Source organism: Schistocerca gregaria, chromosome 2 (assembly GCF_023897955.1).
Source record: "Schistocerca gregaria isolate iqSchGreg1 chromosome 2, iqSchGreg1.2, whole genome shotgun sequence".
Lineage (NCBI taxonomy): Eukaryota > Metazoa > Arthropoda > Insecta > Orthoptera > Acrididae > Schistocerca > Schistocerca gregaria.
The window spans coordinates 942303238-942326468 of NC_064921.1; the positions used below are offsets into that span (position 1 = coordinate 942303238).

Here is a 23231-nt window from a genome sequence, read left to right on the forward strand (position 1 = left end):
GGATATGGCGGACAGTATTCAGAACATGGTCCCAAAGTCGCATTATTATTTACAGCGGATGCAAGACAGTAAGCATCTAGAAATTAGAAATGGCTGTTAGTGAGATGACAGCTTTCCACTCAGATACAATCACAAATACAATGAATTTAATCTTACAGTATTTCAGAATGTTTAACAGTGCACATACTCTGATAGTTGTTGTACAGTGTATGGTGAACTAAAAATATTATAAAATTTATTGCCCATAATTTGCGTTGTCTGAGAAGGAATTGGCTGATTTTATGTGCTATGTAAATATCACTCTGTATTCTTGTCCATATTGTCAAAGTATGAAATTTTATTTTATATGTCCACAAGATACTGCTTCAGTGTTCATTTTGAATGCTGGATGTTGTATACACTATGAAGCATAAATTCATATCTTTTGAGCATGTTTATGTGGTAATAGAAAAATTAATGTGATGCAACTGTTCTAACTAGAATGACTTCCACAACTTTTGCCCCATTTTGGGAATTAGCTTTGTATACTCTTTGTCCTGTAGCGTTGCCTTGTCATTCATGTGTGTGTTCATAGATGACAAATAGTTGAGTTAATTTGTTTGTAACAGTATACTAGGTTCTTTATATCAGAATACTTATCCAGCCTTTCAAATGATGCTCTGAAGATGTCAATAGATTTTATTTAAATTTGACACCGGCTTGTTGTGTGAATCTGTTTCTTTAAGTGCCACTGACCAGTTGTGGAATTGCACTGCACTTTAATGAATTTATTTTTAAATTGTCTGGAAAGTCACACTCTTTTGTCATTTGTTAAACAGAACCACTCTGAATGGTAGAGCAAAACTATGTTATTACACTGTCATCATGGAGACGTGACCTTTTTCATGTGTGCATATGTAAAATTGTAGGAATCTTTGAAAATCGTAGGTAAAATTTCCTCTGTATTTTTCATTGTGTATGTGTGGTATATGTACATAATGTGCTTTAAGATATTTATCAGAGGCCTCTCCATTATCTGATATACGGTTTCTTGCAATTTTAATTTTCGTGACGAAAAGTTCGTTAATGTATGGCATAAATGTAAACATTAGGCTGTGCTGCAGGCCAGTCATCTGCCACAAATTTTATTTGGCATTCATATCCGTTGCCTGTACCAGTTGTAAACTAAATTGTTACCTTTCAACCTAATGTAGATCTTAAGCTATGTGCAGATCAGCCTGGCACTGCAACCAAGATTTCAGGCGAGATCCAATATTGCATTCTTGCAAAATGCAAATAGTGCCATCAATTAGTTATGATCATTCAGATTAAACATAGTTTGAAAATTTTTATTTAAGTTCAGATTTTAATGTTTAATTATATTTTCTAATGAATTGTTAGTATTTATAGAAGTTGAAGAAACTTCAAATATGAGATTTTTTAGGTTTCATTATGGGATTTGCACCTTACCGGATTTCCTCCATGTAGTATTAACTACTTCTGAAAAGTAAAATACAACTTTTTCTTGTTTAATTTTTTTCAGTTTGTTGAAGCTAATCTGTCACAGAAAATTCTTCAACAAGCCCGAGAACAGCAACAAGAGCTTGAAGAAGATGCTGGGACTGCATCAAAGAAAAATCCTATTTTGCCAAAACTTGGAAATGATGCAACAGGAGAATCAGCTGATGAAATTGACTCTGATGATGACTTGTCTGTGGCAGATTATTCAGAGATAGTAAGTTTCCATTAAAAGTGCACACTTGTTAAGTTTGTTGAACTATCCACAGACTGCTCAAATTTGCGTAACACCAGGTTTCCTTACTTTTTGGGAAGTGAAACCATTTTTAAAATTATGCTCCAATTTGAAAAACTCCTTTATACTCTAGACTAGCATTCCTTACTTTTTGAGAAGTGGAACCCTTTCCAATGTTTACTATTATTGAAGACTCACTGTTTGCTTATATAGTATGTTTTAAGGTGTCCTCCTGTAAATGAGTTGTTTCCAGCAAGAACGACAATTATTTTAAAATATTTATTCTCTGCTACCAGAAGAACTAGGTATATGTGTGTGTGTGCAAGTGTATACCTGTCCTTTTTTCCCCATAAGGTAAGTCTTTCCGCTCCCGGGATTGGAATGACTCCTTACCCTCTCCCTTAAAACCCGCATCCTTTCGTCTTTCCCTCTCCTTCCCTCTTTCCTGATGAAGCAACCGTTGGTTGCGAAAGCTTGAATTTTGTGTGTATGTTTGTGTTTGTTTGTATATCTATCAACCTGCCAGCGCTTTCGTTGGGAAGTTATAAAGGTTACCGGGCATCATGTGGCAGACCTTTCTGGTGATAGAGGACTGTGTGATATAGGTTGCTGTGGTGCGGGTGTACTGTGAGATGGGTGACTGTGATGGTTTTAGTATAATCATGCCTTGTGCAGTCATTCCTTAATTGTAGAGTTTTCTGTCTGCAATGCTGCTGATTGGCCTATGTTAAATACAGCCTTATTTACTCTCTCTGTCACACATATACTGACTTCCCATATTTGTAAGTGGAAGCAAGGTTTAGTTGTTCAGTTTTTTACCTTTGTAGATGTCTTAATTTCTTTTTTGAGTTGCTTTGTTAAATATTATTGTGCAGATTTCACGGAACGTTTGTGACCTCCATGGGACCCTAGGGTTCCTCAGAGCACAGCTTAGGAAACATTGCTTAAGAGAGTGGCTGACTGCAACATTAAAAATTAATATTGCTGTACTTCATCACACTATATTTTAAATTATTACACAGCATTATTTCAGTATTGCGTGGTAAGTATGTGTGCAGAAACAACTTACTCTCTTTCACTTCAGTTATTTTACTCGTTTTAGTTTCATTTCAACTAAATGTTTTGAAGCTATAGACATTTCTTAAATGTTTCTCATAGCCAGGCATCTCATTGTTGGTGCGCTGTTTAAACCTGTAAGGGAACTACAGTTGTGAGATTATCAGATAAATGATAACCAAAGAGATGTCTTTCTGATTAAGATCACAATCCTTGAGAGAGGGCAGCAAGTAGAAATCTTTGACAGTGACATCTCGGCACAGTACTGAAGCAGTGAAGGTACTCTCCTCCAGAAACTTGAGTAGAAACTTATCACTTTATTTGACAGTAGACTCCTGCTTCCCATTTGAAGTATGGCTCCATTATATGAAATACTAATATAATGTTTGAAATTAAAAATCTGGGAAGTTAGATGCACCACTATACTATATAATTATTTTGTTTGGCTCAATGGCCTGCTACAAGTCTTCCAATTGGACATCACTTTGGTGTCATGTATTCAGATGGTCACCCTCCAAGTACCAACCGGGCCCTGCGATGCTTACCTTCAGTGACTGGATGAGAACCATTGTATCCAATGAATGGCGGATGCAATGGTGAAGGGAGCGCAGAAGTAACAATGGATGGAAAACGGAAACATAATAAGAAATTTAGGTCAGTAGATTTGGCAAAAGAAATTAAACATAAAATGTGTAAGGTGAAAACTTACCAAAAAGTGGAGAAATGTGAAAAGGGATGTTGAAGGAAAAAGAAAGCAAGTATGCAATCAATTGTAAGAGAAGATGTGGTGAGGATAGTTGATAGTTGCTAGAAAAGAGAAAATGTGAGAGAAAGTGAATGAGAAGTAAAAAATAAAATGAGCATATGGCATTGTTGGTCAGGAGGCCCCATATGGGGGAGTTTGGCCACCACATTGCAAGTCCTTTTTAGTTGACGCCACTTCGGTGACTTGCGGGTCAGTGATGATGAAGGACACACAAACCCAGTCCCCTGCCGGAAATCGAACCAGGCCCCCCCTGCATGATAAGCGGAAACGCTACCATTATGCTACAGAGGCAGACAGTGAGAATTAAAGTACAGTGTGAGAGAATTGTATAATTTGAGTCAGCAGGCAAGGCAGTACTGCAGAGCAAGTTCTCATAAGCAAAATTTACTATATTTTATGCACACATTGCCTGGAACCTCAGAAATATTCTGTGAAAGTGATTAATACTATGATATACCTTCCTTTTCAATCTGACTGATCATCGTCACTGGCCCCACAAACTGCAGGGTCTCATTAAGTAGCCCCCTCTACGACATTCTGTCCTTGTCATCTACTTCCCTTGCTCCAAATATCTGAAGATCCTTGGCCACCTGTCTCCCTGTCATATTTTCGGTCTGCCTAGAGGTTGTTGTCCAGATTTCTTCACTGAAACTTCTCTCTGTCATGATCCCTTCTCTTTCCTATAGATGTGATTGGCCCATCTCAATCTCCTTGTCTTGGTTTCCACAACAACATCTGGTTTATTGTACAGGGCTACAGGAAATGATTCATTTGTTTTCAAAGGTCTCTTTTTTTCTTAAATATTACGCATATGGATATGATTGATACATGACTAAAACTGTAAACTTGCCATGTTTGTATTGTGCCCACCAGTTGGCATTAAGAGTGCAGGGTCTTCACAAAAGGCAACAAAGCAGGAAACAAGTTTCTTCGTCTCCAGGCTGATATTCAGTGATCAAGAAATCTTACATTTATTTCAAAAGGTCAATCACATCAATGTGACAGTGTGGAGTACTGAAAATTCTCTTGAGATTCATCAGAGGTAATGTTTTTTATGCGATGTTATTGACTAAGTTGTATGGGCCACTTTTCTTCTGTGAGAAGACTATGATGGGCACCTCTTACCTTGATGTGTTAAAAGTTGGAGTTGTTTCCACAACTGAGTGCTGATTCCAAGAATTTCATCTTCTAACAAGATGGGATATACCATCAGTGGAGCATGAGTTTTGTCACTACCTGAATGACAGACTTCCCCATCACTAAGATGTGGCTCTGATCCTCTGGTCCGCCAGGTCGCCTGATGTAATGTCTTGTGACTTTTTTTCCAGGGGGGGTACATTAAAGACCATGCTTAACTTTCCCTACTGCCAAGAACTCTGGAACAGCTCAGAAAATTCATCTTTGCTGCTGTGATGACTATTGACAAGATCGTGCTACATAAAATATGGAATGAATGTGACTACCTCTTGGACATCTGTCGTGTGACCACGGAGTAGTCATAGAACTTCTGTAGAATGCAAAATACAAACTTGGTGAGCTTATGGTTCTGTTTCATGCCTCGGACATATTTTGAGAAGTAATACTTTAGAAAATAGAGAGCTTTGAAAATGAATAAATTGTGTTTATTACCTCTTTATATCTCCATAAACTACTTGTTTTTTTTTTTCTTCTTTGTCATTCTCTCTCCTCACAAATTGGTCCAGATATCTTCCTCGTGATTTTATTTTTAGAAATGTTGAGCTTCGTCTCTATATACTTACGTATTCTCCATTGTTCTGTCTCATATAGTTATACGGTTCTGATTATAGTTTCATGTATCCTTATTTTGGTTCCTCTTGAAAAAAATTGAATGACAGTAATTTGTTGAGTGAGTAAGATGCTCTGGACATCATTTTTATCCTCAGTTCTATTTCTTGTTTCTTACCATTTATGTTGTTTACTACAACCCTCAGATATTTAACCTCCTGTGCTTCTTCAGGCACGTGAGTCATTATGAAACTACATTGTTTCCCACATTTTGGCTTGTAATTTCTTTCTTATGTCATGATTTTCCCCCTCTCATCATTCACCTGTAAGGCTCATTTCATTTAAAATCACCCAAAATAAAGAAATCTTGTTGCCATCATGTCACAGATATTTGTGAAAAGTACATAAATAGAAAGTGATAAAATAATTTTTTGGAATTTTTAGATCAAAACAGGAGTCAGAAGGCATATTGAAATGTCTAGCATTTTCTCCATCTGGCGTCAGTATGAAAGGTAGGTTGAAAGTTTTTAACTACTATAACTCCCTTATTTATAAATCAATTTTATTCAATTTGGTGTCATTAGAAAGATAAAAGGACCAACTATATCACTAAACTATAAAAATGCTGCAACTGTGCATTTAAATATCTGAAAATGTGTAATTAAAGTCAGTTTCAAAAAAAAATTTACAAACTTTATTAATTTTTTCCATCAAAATCACAAGTTTCACCGTTTTAAAATTTGTCTCATAGATTTCCTTTTGTCATACATTTCAACATAAAAACAATCAGAAGGGTCTTTGTTCTGTTAATCTTTTAAAACAGGAAGACCATAAATAATAATATACACGTTCCATTTTGTGACTCCTCCTTATTGGTCACAAATTATGATCAGTTCTCATAAGACATATTCATAAAATTCTAAAAAGCATTCATTCTTTCAAACAAGTTTTCAATGGACAATATTATGTCTGATCCAAAAGTACGTAAACGATCAGTACTTGTGCTTGCACTAGGAGCAGGCTAAGTCATTAAAATGTTTTCATAAGGTGTCCAGCAAACATCAGTGTGAAGTGGCCTTGAATAAGTTGAGGGAGGGCCACTTGGACTCATGAACTTGAGTTTTGCATCTCTGTGTTCTTCACTTATCTCTAGAATTTTTCCAAGCCACCACTGTTTATCATAGATAGCTGCGACATGTTTCTTTTTTAATTGTGTTATAGGCAATGTTTTGAATTCCAAGAGGAACTTGAATGAATTTAGTAGATGATGAAACACACTTTAGCAGCGACTTGTTTTCATTCAGTAGTTTGGAAAAATTATTTACTCTTGTCCCAGGAATGGTAGAACCAGTCTCATATCATTATTGCAAAATGTTTGTGAGCTTTGTTATCTCCTCTATTGTAACATAAAATGTTTCTATTCCTGGAACATGAGTTCTGGTAAATGTAAACAGATCTTTTGGACTTAAAAATGTGACTGTCATATGGATGCTGTAAACTTGCTCTTGTTGCTAAACGTTTAATAGTACCACCAACTCCATCACATGCATTTTTTGCCATGACTAGTGGCAAAGAAATTCCATTCTGCAGTTACTCCATGATCTTGCTTGTGATGGCACAAATTTAAAAAGTTCTTTAAGTTTTTATATAGTGCCATCACTGAAGTACATAACATGCTGGATGTGTGGTAATTGTTACAGTATATAAGTGAGAGCAGTTTTCTGGAAAACATAGTATGAGTTTGTATCATGCTGCAAACAGTCACTTACACAACACAGTGACATTGACTTAATGCAGTCATCTGTTTTAAAGTGCACCACAAAAGGATGAAGGGTGACTTGAATGTTCTGCCAGTGAAATCCTTGTGCAGCATCCTGAAGCAAACAGGTATTGCTATCTGCAAAGTTCACTATGATGATGCATGTAGTATCAGGGAGGGTTTCTTTGCTTGATTTGAAGTAGTGACTCTGAGATTTTGATGCATAACAATTTTGTGTTAAATTTTGAAGTTTTTACATGAGATACTCAACAAATTCATCAGTCTTCATCAATGTCTCTGGTGTAGGTTGATCATTTTGCATCCATTGTTTGAACACAATATTTTCACAATCTTGTAAGGGCTCCAGCTGCATTAAAAATATGCGCAGTTCATATTCATCAGGACACCGAGAACAGTAATGCAGCATGCACTCCTCGTTTTCCAGATTCCACACAAGTTTCTGTAGAAATTCAATGTACGGTTATTCCACATTTGGTAATACGTGCATTCACATATGTTATGCATTCCACGGCTGTTTACAGTAACACATTCTTTTGGCCGAAGTTCACAAAATTTACTAATACCAATTTTATCTTCTGGATATGTTTCTCTGTAAGCTAAGTATACATCTTTCAGATTATATAAAATTAGTCTTTTTGTCTTATACACTTTTTTGCCATTTTCTGCAGGGACAGACAGACAGACAGACAGTCTTTTTTATTAGCAGAAATGCGACTTATATCGTCTTCACAGAAAAATTCTGGACACATTTTTCCTTAGCCTTACCTATTCTGTTTCCCTTTTTATAACTCCCTTTTGACAAAATACCATCTTCTTTTAGCAATACCCTCAATTTCTTTACCATGTATTCGATAGTATTTAAAAGCACTTAGATTTTTTTCTTTACTCCATGAAGCTGGTGCTAAGGCAAGTATTTGTAGTCGTTCTTTAACAGAACTTCTGCTGAATTCCTCTTTAAGTTTTTGCATTAAAATATTACAGTCTGCACATTCAGCACTGTCAGTTCCTTAAGGTACATTTTTCACTGGAACATTTAGCACTTCTGATGCTGTTTGCTGGAATTTTAAAGCTAAATAACCGGACTTGGAACGAATGTATTCTGGACGCCCGTCTTGTGCTCTCTTGGTAACCTTAAATGCTGCAATTTCAAGTAATTCACAACTTAAGTAGGTCTATATAAATTATGTTTAGTAAATAAATTAATATACAATATATATGCTAGATGAACACTTGTGTAAAAATTTTCTGTGTATAAGGTTCTGCCCTTGTTTAGTAATCCACTTAATAAGGCTCATACCAACAGAAGTGACAAGAGGTACACCAGGATTTGCATTCTTCCCATATTCCAGGTGTAGCCACCCTTTAAACAAAGTATGAACAATTTAATTCCGAATATATGACACTTATTCTTTATATACTGAATGAAACTTAGTCTTCCTCGAAATGGCACAAGTGTTTCATCAATGCAAACTTCTTTCTCTGACACAACTGCACTTTGAAATCTCTGCAGTAATTTATCAATAAGAGGTTGAATTTCGAATAAGCAGTTTCCCAATGGGGCTCTGGTTGTTATCGGAAAAATGCTACATATGTAAAAGCAGTTCAAAACGATTGTGTAATATAACATTTTTCACATTGTTGTGATCATATTTCTTGACCAATAATTTGGAATCCTCAATTTTACATTTAGTGACATCCATAACAAAAATCCTAAAAATTGTTCAGTTTAAATTTTCTGACATCGGTCCACTTTTTCAGTCGTGAATTAACTGTTACTGAATGATTTTCTAAGACCTGTTTTGCATACAAATTAGTTTGTAGAATCACATATTCCGAAATTTCATCAGTTACAAAATATTTGAAGAAATTGTATGGTGTCTTGCCATTCAGAGTTAATGCAACAGAAGCATTTACACCAGGACTGGAATGAATAGATGTAAAGTTTTTCATATTTTTACCTGTAACTGGCCCCCACACAGTCTCATTAGAATTTGTTCCTACGTACGTCATCTTCATGTTCAGAGCTTTCTGATATTACGCTTACTTCAGTTGAACCTGAATCCTGAATCAACTGCAGCAGTTATAGCACTAACACAGTTAGAAGTGTTTTGTTGCCTGGTTTTTACAGCTGTGAAATGTGGTTCTTTGACTGAATGTGGACATAAAACTCTTCTTCCTACTTTCACTGATGTGATTCCATTATCAGAACCTCTGGTTTCATTTCCGGTCTCCTCTAGTAAAAATTAGTCTGAGCTATCACTAAATAAAGACACAGACTCTTCATCACGTATGTCCATAACTTCATCTAAAAGCTGCTGTACTTGCCTTTGTTCATCTTCGTAACTTCTACGAGACATTTTCTTCTGCCACAATATCACTCTGCTACGAAGCAAACAACACTGAATAAAGACTGTAGCAACAATGCAGGAAAGCGATAATGGAACTGTACACAAATAATGCTGTGGAATGAAAAACTGACAGGAGTACAAACCTAAAATTATTAGTGACATAGCAAATGATACACCTGGTACCTTTTCCCTGAGGCCATGTGAATCATATGTAACTCACACAAAAAAAATTAAAAAGAAGGTACTAAAATGCCATATTTTCACTCTATTTACACTTAACAAGGTTACTTGGAGCAAACTAAAGCAGGATGTCAAAAAAAAAAATGGCCTCGAGGGCCCAACTATACCATGGCAGTCAATGTGTTAATTTAATGTGTTTTTAAATGAATTATCATTGATCATAATATAATTTTGTATGATATAAAATTATTTTTTATTGATAAATAATAATAATATTTATATGAATATAACATTATTTCTAATGATAATTGTTATTAAAAAAACACATGAAAAAAGCAATGTTAAATAAAATACATGATCTTTTTTCACTCATTATAATATTTGAGAAATAAAATTCACTAAAAGAACTGATAACAAGCCACAATTAAATAAAGCATATACTGCAACAACCGTTTGTAGGTTATGATATGATTGGGTGGTGTAGCGCCGCTTCATAAAAATTAGACATCAGAGGGCACTGTAATACGTTGAAAAAATGCAACCCATTGTGTTTATGTAAGTTAAATCAAGTCTCCCTGGTTATACGTTACTACACAGCTATGGATGGATTGGACGAATTATTTCTCTTTTTATTTTCAATCGTTCCTTTTCACTATCTCATATTGAGGGGCTCTATTTATTGAACATTATCATATTGAGGGGTTCGACTGTACTTTCAGATATCTTATCAGACAGTATGGCTGCTTATATAAGAAGCACAAATTCAAGACAAAAAAGTCCTTCAGATATATAAAGTGCACAGACACACAACAACATAACATACACTGCTTATGTTGCTTGTGAATGCTGCTAGACTGAATTTTTCGTTGTTGTTTCATGTATTGTTAATTAGCTATTTGAAGGAATTAATTATTACAGCATTATTGAAAAAGTATAAGATCTAACAATGGAGGAAAAACACACTTCTGATTTTTTTATGTTGAAAAGTATGGCAGTAGAAACTATTTGAAAAAAAAATCAAATGGTGAAACTTGTGATTCTGCTGAAAAAAATTCTAAAATTAGCAAAAAAGGTTGGTGATGAATTACATTAATTACAAATTTTCAAACATTTGTTGCTTAGACACAGCACATTTTTATATTATAGATCTATTCTTTTACTTTCCAATGACACCAAATTGAATAAAATTGATCCGTAAATAAAAAAAGTTATGGTGGTTACACAAGGCACTTCATTTCTCAACGCCAGTTGGTAGAAGGGCGTATAATCTTAAAATGATAGTTCATTTCCAACATAACAGTCTATAATGTGTCAGCAAAAATACCACCAAAATTGGGAAAAAAAATCTAAACTGGCAGTAAACACATGGAAATTGTCAAAAACGGCAGAAAAATTTGGCCAAACGTTATTGCAAGTTTGGCAAAAGAAGCACTGAATCTGTTAAAAAGTAACAACGGATCTGGAAAAAAACCCACTGATTCCAGAAAAAAATAACACTGAATCTGGAGGAAAAACATCAAATCTGGAAAAAATAGCACAAAGATTACACCAAAATTGGTATAAAAAAAATGCAAACACAGAAACTGACAAAGAAGAGACTTTTGCAGGCAAAACAGCAGTGAATTTGGCAAAAAATAGCTCCAAAATTGGCAAAAAGTAACACCAAATTTGGCTGTAAAATAAAACAAATCATTCCTGGTCCTATTACTGTAGTAACCGCGTTTAGGTTGCCTGACAATAATCATATATAGAAACTAGTATTGCATAAATGTCTGGAAGACAACAATAAATCCTGTCTATTGCCTTTATAACTTTTTTATTATGCCGACATACGTCTCAAGTTACAGCTTTATTATAAACACAGATGACAGAGCTATGATTGCGAATTGTAATTTGGCATAATAAAAATGATATAATGGCTGTAGACAGAATTTATTCAAGGGGCATACAATAGGTAATGCAACACATTTTTTTTCCTGAAGGCAGCTTGGTTTTATTCAGGATTTCAATACATCATATTATTCCCTGCACTTTTGGCTACAAAACCCTTTTCTTCAGCACAATCTCCATGCAATGTGATGTTCTTACGCCTCCTTATTGGAAGGGCCTGCAAGATTTACATTGAGAGAAACCAAATCTCATTTGTGGAGAAGAGTCAGGCACTGCTGTGGTGTTGTATAACAAAGGTGTGATCAAAAAGCAGTGGGAATTTTTTAATTCAAGGGCTTTATGCATCCAATTTTCAAAACTTTTTTTTTTAACCTGGTTGGTAGACGTGTTCCTGATGTATATTTGCATTTTCAGAAGTTGTGGATATTTAGTTTATTGTTGTCATTTGGAGAAGTAAAATATGGATCAAAGAATTTTTATTAAATTTTGATTGAAAAAAATGGAGAAAGTGCTGTACCACATTCCAAATGTTGACTGTGGCTTTCAGCAAATCTACTAGGAATAAGACAAGAGTTTATGAGTGGTATAAAATGTTTCAAAGAGGGTTGAGAAGCTGGTGAAGGTGATGACCCCCTGGATGCCCTAGCGCATCTATTACAAACAACAGTGTGGAAGAAGTAAAGACATTCTTCTTGAAAGTCACTGAATCACCATCAGAGAGGTTGCTGATGATGTCAGCATGTCATTTTACTTAAGCCGAGCAGTTTTTTTAAATGTTTGGGACATGAAACATGTGACAGCAGGGTTTGTTCAAAATTGATGAATTTCAGCTAAAAATGACATCGTTCATACATCATGTAGGGATTGCTGGATGATTTCAACAATGATCCTGAACTTCTAAAAAATTCGACAAGGTTGATCACATGTGAAGTTTCTTCTCACTGTTTTCTTTGATTACAGTGGGATAGTGCATCGTGAGTTGCTGCCTTATGGTCGTACAGTCAATAAGAAATGTGCCAAAGTCGCATTACAATAATGCTCCTGGTCCACCTCAGTGCTTGTTCATGATTTTTTGGCAAAAAAAAGAAAAAAGTGTAATGTTGCCTCAGCCACCATATTCACTGGACATGGCCCCCTGTCACTTCTTTCTATTCCCCTAGGTTGAAGAGAACAATGAAAGGATGTCATTTTATGAGCACTGATGAGGTCAAAACAGAATTGTTGAAGGAGCTGAACACTGTAATGAAAAATAAGTTCCAGAAGTGCTCCCAAGATTAGAAAAAGCTCTGACACAAGTGTATTATATCTGAGGGGGACTACTTAGAATGGGACAAAGTTGACATTGATGAACAAATAAAGGTACTTTAAGAAAAATGAAAATCCTGTTACTTTCTTATCAAGCTTCATACATATTAATATTCAACATATTTTTTATACAAACAGGTTTATTTGTGCACCCCTTGTAACATGTTTGTGATTTTTATCTGATAAACAGTGTTTCTTTCGTCTCTAATCATCAGTACACATGCTTCAGATCCTCTTTCGCTGTTTCTTCTTGCATAAATCCATTTTTTCACATTTAAAGGAGGTGTTGAGTTACATACAGGCACAAAGAAAAAGAATACTAGCAATATTTAAGATTCTGCAAAAAGTCTTTCCTCAGAAGCAGAACACATCCACATAACAAGAACAACTCACATGCAAATGAATACTGTGTCTGGTTGCTAAAGCACAACTGCAAGCCTGAAGTTGGGCCTTAGCACCCAGAGATTGTACCCACATATTGAGAGCTATTGGTGTGTGAAAGAGTGAGAGTTCTACCTCTGAGGAATGAATTTGGTGAAAGTTTAAATATCTCTAGTATGCTTTTTCTTTGTGTCTGTCAGCAACTCAGCTCCTGCTCTAAGTGGTGAGTAGCTATCAGTCTTTTCCATATTGTTGTTATTCTGTATCTATGTCTATACTCTGCAAATCACCATGAGATGCAAGGCAGCCCATTGTGCCAGTTATTATGGTACCTTCCTGTTCCATTAATGTATGGAGTGCAGGAAGAATGATTGATTGAGTGCCTCTGTGTGTGCAGTAGTTATTCTAATTTTATCATCATGGTCCTTACGTGAGTGTTACGTAAGGTGTTGTAATATACTTCCCAGAGTAATCATTTAAAGCTGGTTCTTAAAATTTTGACAGACTTTCTGGGGACATTTTGTCTATCTTCAAGAGCCTTCCACTTCAGTGGCACCCTCCCACAGATTAGACAAACCTGTGACAATTTGTGCTGCCCTTTTCTGTATACATTCAGTATCTCCTGTTAGGCCTATCTGTTACAGGTCCCACACACTTGATCTATATTCTAGAACAGGTTGCACAAGTCATTTGTAAGCAATCTCCTTTATCGATTGACTGCACTTCCCCAGTGTTTTAGTAATAAACCAAACCTACGAGGGGGTACCCAAAAAAATCCGGAATAACATTGCTGTGGGCAGAGCTTGTTTAGAGCGCATTTCTGCCACTAGACACAAACAGCGCAACTCATTGCCAGTTCAGTGCTGCCTGTGTTGTTCACCTGGCTTATTCTGTTAATCTGCAGTGATTGTTTTTGCTAGCACTGTTTTGTTTTTGTTTCATTTTTTATAATGTTGTGGTCTTCAGTCCGGAGACTGGTTTGATTCAGCTCTCCATGCTACTCTATCCTGTGCAAGCTTCTTCATCTCCCAGTACCTACTGCAACCTACATCCTTCTGAATTTGCTTAGTGTAGTCATCTCTTGGTCTCCCCCTACGATTTTTATCCTCCACGCTGCCCTCCAATACTAAATTGGTGATCCCTTGATGCCTCAGAACATGTCCTACCAACCGATCCCTTCTTCTGGTCAAGTTGTGCCACAAACTTCTCTTCTCCCCAATCCTATTCAATACTTCCTCATTAGTTATGTGATCTACCCATCTAATCTTCAGCATTCTTCTGTAGCACCACATTCAAAAGGTTCTATTCTCTTCTTGTCCAAACTATTTATCATCCATGTTTCACTTCCATACATGGCTACACTCCATACAAATACTTTCCGAAACAACTTCCTGACACTTAAATCTATACTAGATGTTAACAAATTTCTCTTCTCCTAAACACTTTTCTTGCCATTGCCGGTTTACATTTTATATCCTCTCTACTTCGACCATCATCAGTTATTTTGCTCCCCAAATAGCAAAACTCCTTTACTACTTTAAGTGCCTCATTTCCTAATCTAATTCCCTCAGCATCACCCGATTTAATTTGACTACATTCCATTATCCTCGTTTTGCTTTTGTCGATGTTCATCTTGTATCCTCCTTTCAAGACACTGTCCATTCCGTTCAACTGCTCTTCCAAGTCCTTTGCTGTCTCTGACAGAATTACAATGTCATCGGCGAACCTCAAAGTTTTTATTTCTTCTCTATGGATTGTAATACCTACTCCGAATTTTTCTTTTGTTTCCTTCACTGCTTGCTCAATATACAGACTGAATAACATCAGGGAGAGACTACAACCCTGTCTCACTCCCTTCCCAACCACTGCTTCCCTTTCATGTCCCTCGACTCTTATAACTGCCATCTGGTTTCTGTACAAATTGTAAATAGGCTTTCGCTCCCTGTATTTTACCCCTGCTACCTTTAGAATTTGAAAGAGAGTATTCCAGTCAACATTGTCAAAAGCTTTCTCTACGTCTACAAATGCTAGAAACATAGGTTTGCCCTTCCTTAATCTAGCTTCTAAGATAAATCGTAGGGTCAGTATTGCCTCACGTATTCCAACATTTCTACAGAATCCAAACTGATCTTCCCCGAGGTCGGCTTCTACTAGTTTTTCCATTCGTCTGTAAAGAATTCCTGTTAGTATTTTGCAGCTATGGCTTATTAAACTGATTGTTCGGTAATTTTCACATCTGTCTACACCTGCGTTCTTTGGGATTGGAATTATTATATTCTTCTTGAAGTCTGAGTGTATTTAGCCTGTCTCGTGCATCTTGCTCACCAGCTGGTAGAGTTTTGTCAGGACTGGCTCTCCCAAGGCCGTCAGTAGTTCCAAAGGAATGTTGTCTACTCCAGGGGCTTGTTTCGACTCAGGTCTTTCAGTGCTCTGTCAAACTCTTCACACGGTATCATATCTCCCATTTCATCTTCATCTACGTCCTCTTCCATTTCCATAATATTGTCCTCGAGTACATCACCCTTGTATAGACCCTCTATATACTCCTTCCACCTTTCTGCTTTCCCTTCTTTGCTTAGAACTGGGTTTCCATCTGAGCTCTTGATGTTCATACAAGTGGTTCTCTTATCTCCAAAGGTCTCTTTAATTTTCCTGTAGGCGGGTATCTATCTGACCCCTAGTGAGATGTGCCTCTACATCCTTACATTTGTCCTCTAGCCATCCCTGCTTAGCCATTTTGCACTTCCTGTCGATCTCATTTTTGAGACGTCTGTATTCCTTTTTGCCTGCTTCATTTACTGCCTTTTTATGTTTTCTCCTTTCATGAATTAAATTTAATATTTCTTCTGTTACCCAAGGATTTCTACTAGCCCTCGTCTTTTTACCTACTTGATCCTCTGCTGCCTTCACTACTTCATCCCTCAAACCTACCCATTCTTCTTCTATTGTATTTCTTTCCCCCATCCCTGTCAATTGCTCCCTTATGCTCTCCCTGAAACTATGTACAATCTCTGGTTCTTTTAATTTGTCCAGGTCCCATCTCCTTAAATTCCCACCTTTTTGCAGTTTCTTCAGTTTTAATCTACAGGTCATAACCAATAGATTGTGGTCAGAGTCCACATCTGCTCCTGGAAATGTCTTACAATTTAAAACCTGGTTCCTAAATCTCTGTCTTACCATTATATAATCTATCTGAAACCTGTCGGTATCTCCAGGCTTCTTACATATATGCAGCCTTCTTTTATGATTCTTGAACCAAGTGTTAGTTATGTTTAAGTTGTGCTCTGTGCAAAATTCTACCAGGCGGCTTCCTCTTTCATTTCTTTGCCCCAGTCCATATTCACCTACTACGTTTCCTTCTCTCCCTTTTCCTACTACCGAATTCCAGTCACCCATGACTATTAAATTTTCGTCACCCTTCACTATCTGAATTATTTCTTTTTTTGATCATACGTTTCTTCAATTTCTTCATCATCTGCAGAGCTAGTTGGCATATAAACTTGTACTACTGTAGTAGGTGTGGGCTTCGTATCTATATTGGGCACAATAATGTGTTCACTATGCTGTTTGTAGTAGCTTACCCGCATTCCTATTTTCCTATTCATTATTAAACCTACTCCTGCATTACCCCTATTTGATTTTGTGTTTATAATCCTATAGTCACCTGACCAGATGTCTTGTTTCTCCTGCTTGATTTAAAAATTATACATGTCAATTGATGATAAACCTTGTTCTGGACATTCAACAACTGCCCAAATTGATGGAAATATTGAAAAAAATTTGGGAGCCTGTTCCCACAGACCATCGACAGACAGTTGATCAACTGTCAGAGATTAGTGTGTTATCTTGGAGTTCTGTTCAGTGAATTTTAATGGAAGATTTGGGAATGAAAAGGATTGCTGTCAAATTTGTTCCTCAGGTTCTGACTGACAATCAAAAATGTACATCTAGTTGAAACATGTCATGCTTTGAAACCACAGCTTGAAACTGATCCACATTTTCTATCAAACGTCGTTACTGGTGATGAGTCATGGTGCTATGGTTACAACCCAGAAACAAAGTAATAGTCAACCTCATCCAAAAAAATGTTGTCAAGTCAAATCAAATATCAAAGCAATGCTAATTTGCTTTTTTGATGCCAAGGGTATAGTTCATTTAGAGTTTGTTTCCACAAGTCAGATTTTTTATTTGGAAGTTTTAAGAAGATTGTGCAACAGTATTCACCTAAACAGACTCGATTTGTGGCAGACAGGAGACTGGTTCTTCCAGAATGACAAAGCTCTTGCACACAAAGCTATCTCTGTTAGTTTTTGGCTTAAAATGGCATGGCTTCACTCCTCCTCACACCTTACTCACCAGACCTGGCTCCATGTAACCTTTTCTTATCTCCACACATGGAAAAGGGGCATGAAAGGACACCAATTTGACAACATTGAAGAAGTCAAGAAAAAATTGAGGGAGGAGATTATGACCTTTTTCTGAAGATGACTACAGAAAATGTTTCGAACAGTGGTGACCCTATTGGGACAGATGTATCAGTTGCACTGGAAAGTGCAGGGGGATAAACTTGTTTGGTAACTAGTTTGAAAATATCTAGCTTTTAAAAAACGATTTTTTTACTGCACCATATGGGATCATTCCATTCCATATCTCTACAAAGTGTTACACCCAGGTATTTGTATGAGTTGGCCGATTCCAACAGTGACGCATAGTCATAGGATACTATGTTTTTTTTGTTTTATGAAGTTCAAAATTTTACATTTCTGAACATTTAAAGCAAGTTGCCAAGCTCTGGACCATTTTTAAATCTTATCGAGATCTGACTGAATATTTATGCAGCTTCTTTCAGATAGTACTTCATTATAGATAGCTACATTATCTGCAAAAAGTGTGAGGTTGCTATTAATATTGTCTGTAAGGTCATTAATATACAACATGAACAGCAAGGGTCCCAATACACTTCCCTGGGGCACACACAAAGTTACTACTACATCTGACGACGACTCTCCATCCAAGACAACATGTGGCATCCTCTCTACCAAAAAGTCCTCAATCCAGTCACAAATTTCACTTGATGCCACTTATGATCACAATTTTGACAATAATTTGAGTCAAATGATTCTTTAAAATCAAGAAACACTGCATCTACCTGGTTGCCTTGATCCAAAGCTTTCAGTATGCCATGTGAGAAAAGTGCGAGTTGGGTTTCACATGATCGATCTTTTCAAAATCCATGCTCTTTGGCATTGAGAAAGTCATTCTGTTTAAGATACCTCATTATGTTTGAGCTCAGAATATGTTGTAAGATTCTACAACAAATCAAAGTCGACGATATTTGATGGTAGTTTTGTGGATCACTTCTACTACCCTTCTTGTAGACATGTGTGAACTGTGCCTTTTTCCAAGAACAGGGCACAGTTTTGTGTTCGAGGAATCATCGATAAATTATAGTTAGAAGAGAGGTTAACTCAATCCCACTCAATATTTCCATATTGAGTGGGATTCGTAACTGTTTAGAATCTGGCAGAAATTCCATTGGGCCCTGGAGCATTGTTCAGTTTTAATGATTTCAGCTGTTTCTCAACAACCCCGACACTAATACTTATTTTGTTAATCTTTTCAGTGGTACAAGTATTAAACTGGGACAATTCCCCTGGGTTTTCCTTTGTAAAGGAACATTTGGAAAGAAAGTTAAGCTTCTCAGCTTTTGCTTTGCTACCCGCAATTTTAGTTCATGTCTCATTCACTAGGAACTGGACACTAACTTTGGTGCCATTAACAGCCTTTACATATGGCCAGAATTTCTTTGTGTTCTGTGGAAGATCACTTGACAATATTATGCTGTGATAATCATTAAAGACATCACTCATTGCTCTCTTAACAGCCAAACACATTTATTCAACATCTCTCTATCTATAATCCTACACTTTGTTTTACACTTGTTATGAAGTAATCTCAGTTTCTGTAGAAGCTTCTGTACAGTGACTTTATACCATAGAGGTTCCCTCCCATTATGAACTGTTCTACTGGGTACATATCTAGCCAGTGCTTGGTCAGCTATTCTTTTAAACTTGAGTCATATTTCCTCCACAGGTTCCTGCCCTTTGCTGAAAAATTCAAGTTCTTCATTGAGATATGACACTACCAATGTTTTATCTAGTTTCCTGAACAAATATATTCTGCTTGTTTTATTTGTCCTTTATACTTTGGTAGTCGTTGCTTCAGCCACATCACCGTCACTGATACCAGTTTCGATGTTGACATCTTCAAAGAGGTAAGGTCTGTTTGTTGCCATTAGAACCAATATATTTCCATATTGAGTGGGATTCGTAACTGTCTGTTCTAGGTAGTTTTCAGAGAAGGCATTTAGTAAAGTTTCACAGGATGTCTTATCACACCCACTGCTATCAAAACTGTAATTTTACCAGTTAATTGTTGGATGAATAAACTCTCCACCGATGATTACAATATGATTTGGGGAGCTTATGTACAAGTGAACTGAGGTTTTCTCTAGTTTTCAATTACTTCAGGAGATGAGTCTGCTCTGGACAAACCTTTGTTTGTTTTTCGCATTTGACTGAGTCATTTTATTTCTATGTCTTAAGTAATTTTGCTTCAACATATTTTATTATTATTAATTATTATTCTGATTATGTGTTGTCCATAAACACTAGTTAATTTCATGCCTTTAATTTCAACCTTCATGGGTTTTAATTTTTTTACTGAAAATTTTTGCTACTATTTCATCATCCCCATAGTATGTTGAACCTCTGTATATTGTCTACATAAGTGAATATGCCATTTGTTTCAAATCCATTCTTTAACAAAGTACCATATGTCAGCGATGCTAGACTTCCAACAAAGAGAATATTACTATGCTACCAGTACACTATGATATGACATTATTAGGCTTCTCCTTGGAATACCAGTAAATAAAGAAGTAAAGAAACACAAAATAACATGTTCTGAAGTGACTCCACACCACCTTTAACTGTTACCTTATATTTTTGCACTATAGCATAATTTTGACCTTAGACCCTATGCCATTTTTAAGTACTGTTCATTGGCTGTTTAATATTTAAAATCTGTGATTGACAGTATTACCATACTGGTTAAATAGTTTCATGTTCCAGGGAACATCTTGCATGATAAATCATAATGAATCCTTTTACATTCAGCTCACATAATTTGTAAACGTGGATACTTGCTGAACAGTCATAAGTTTTTGTTTTTGTTTCTGGTCTGTTGGACATATTGTACATGTAGTATACTACTTGGCCTAGTACTTCTGTGTGCAAATTCATATTACAACTGGAACCATTGTTAAGATAGAATCTCACAAGGTTAAAATCACATATGGTAAAACACACAATAACACTCTAGGTACAGTTTATGGTTGAGCAGCAGTGTGGATGTATTTCAGTAAAGACTGTAATGCTTGGAAAGTCTGGAGAAAGCTTTTATCCAGCTATAGTTGTCAAATGGCTGATGATTATGAAATGAAGCATACTGTCCATTCCATGTATTGATTTAAGTACGGTTGTCAGATTGTCCTAGTGAAAATTCTGTTACCGTTAATTGAAATGCTAAAACACACACACACACACACACACACACACACACACACACACATTACTGCAGCATCTGTTGGAAAATCAACAGACAACTTCACTAGTAGATGCATCGAGCTATACTCACTCAATACGTTGTGAAATCTCATTTATCAAGGCAGTGAGGCTTGAATCACTCTGATGTCTTTGTATATAATGATTGTCTGTCATCCTGCTGCAAAGATATGTCTTCAGACATGACAAGGTTGGGAAAGATTTCTCCACAGTGCTGTTTGTTACAGGAAATGTGCACGGCAATAACACAAGACTATAATACTTGGCAGTGCTGTTGGCCTTCGATAGGCTTCTATTGGAGACTTTGGCATATTTTCGTCCATTTGTGCTAAAGTTGTAGCTCTCCCTTCAAATCTACACAGCAAGGGAATTGTGTGCTTCAGCACTTTACAAAATGCTCCATGTCTTTTATCACTATAAGTTCTGTGACAGCAATTTTTGTAGATGTCCAATTCTTTGCAGCTGGGTTCTAGGGAATCTTAACGACATTTCATTTAACAGATGATCAGAAAAAGGTATAAACACTGACAGGCAGTAATACTCTTCTTCCAACTGTGTCTGAAAATTGAGTACAGTGGTTTGACTGTTTGCTAGCCTGCAGACTGTGATTTCTGTGCCAATCCCATCTAATAGTCTGTTAGCCCCATTGAAAATTATTTTAAATGTGTCTGTGCTAATTTTACATTGCTTTTGGAGGCTTTTTTGTGGCTGGTGACAAGCTTCATTGCCAAAAGAGTATCAGTTTCAATGGCCTGTAAAGATCAAGATGAAGGGTTACTCCCAGAATGTCAACGAGGTTGATAAATCTCACATTGAATTCTGACAAGATTGTAGCTTGGAGTAGCAGAAATGGTGGTGAGCATGTTTGTCTCCTTTATCAGCCAGTTTTTTTTTGCAAACATTAGAGGGAGACATGGGAAGATATCTAAAAAGTCAAAATCACTTCATGTCTTTACACCTGTCTTGTATTTTTTTAGTATATTTTGAATGAATTTCTTCTTTGAAGAGATGTGTTCTTCCAGCTGACTCTCAGAGAATGGTTGCTGCACCTGAAATAATGCCCACAGGATTTGTTTATGTAGGTATGGTGCATGCAGTACTGGTGGGTAAGTTAAGTCGATGGCTTACACAGTGAGTATAAAATGCTACAGGTTGAATATTGGATATGCAGACCTGGACACCTTTTATTTTACTGCTTTTTTTGACCCTATAGTATGCTTGTCACCAGCACTGTGAAATGTGTAAGTTCAGGTGTTCTAATTCTCACAGTATATTGCAAACTATATCTTCACCAGTAAGAGCCACAGTCTGGACAGACTTGAGGAAATCTTCTTTGACTTCATTTGTATCCACATCAATGACTGTAAATTGAGTACAGTGGTTTGACTGTTTGCTAGCCTGCAGACTGTGATTTCTGTGCCAATTGCTCAGTAATAGAAACAACTGTTGTCCAACAGTTAAGATAGAGAAATTTTCATTTCTTTTAATTTTGTTCATTACATTGTCTGTTATTAATTACTCACAATTGTCAATACATTTTACATCAATTTATGAATGAAGCAAGCATTTTTAGCGCACTTTTTCCTGTGGTCAAATAGTATCTCATCTCCAGTATCTATTCAGAACTTCAGCAAAGCTCTGAAGTTGCCTTCTCAAGCAGAAATTGCCAATTCTGAATCACTGTCATCCACTTTTCCTATTAATGTAATGTTTTGCATTTGACATAATATAATAATTTTTATAATGGGCATATGTTTTTTTTTTTTTTTTACAATTCTCTTTAATTTTGCTCTCCTCGGATCTCATTTGGGTGGTAGTATCTATTGACTTCCCCTCTTCCTTCATCACAAATTGAGAGAGGATACCCCACTTGCATTTTGGTATTTGGTACTCTCATGGCATGTGTGAATTTTAACACTTTCTTATATAATGTGTGTGGTTCTGCCACTAACTTTTTCAATTTCACATCATTTGTAGTTGCCTGGTGTGCACCTTGCATAAGCCACCACCAGCAGTTTTATTGTGTAGAAACCACTCATATCTCTTAAACCAACATATTTGGAGAGAAAGGTTTTTATTTCCTTTGGGAAATAATGAAAATTTAAGAGTTAGTGTTCGCCTCAGGTTTAATAGTTTACCTGTAGTTTAAACAACAAAAGGAAAATAATTGTTTACATTGGTGTAGTCAACAAAACATTATACACATATTTTTAGCATTGGAGAACAAAGTCTTCAAACAAGTTATTAATTTTTGTATTTTTTTTTTTATTGAAAATGAAACTCATCCAGCTGTATGTGAGATTTCATATTAATTTGGCTACTAGTTTCTACATTGCGTCAACGTCATCTTCAGGCCCGTACACTTTGATGTAAATTATACCAGCTGATGTCTCACCACCATCCAATTTAAATATGAATGTAT

At 36.3% G+C, this 23231-nt stretch overlaps 1 protein-coding gene across 1 annotated transcript in view; it reads left to right on the forward strand.

Moving 5' to 3' along the window:
• Positions 1–23231, forward strand: part of LOC126335387 (bystin) — a 66759-nt gene that overhangs the window by 1178 nt on the left and 42350 nt on the right. Inside the window, exon 2 of the mRNA XM_049998609.1 lies at positions 1523–1714. Within this exon, the coding sequence (XP_049854566.1) occupies positions 1523–1714 (192 nt within the window). The remainder of the gene's footprint in view (positions 1–1522; positions 1715–23231) is intronic.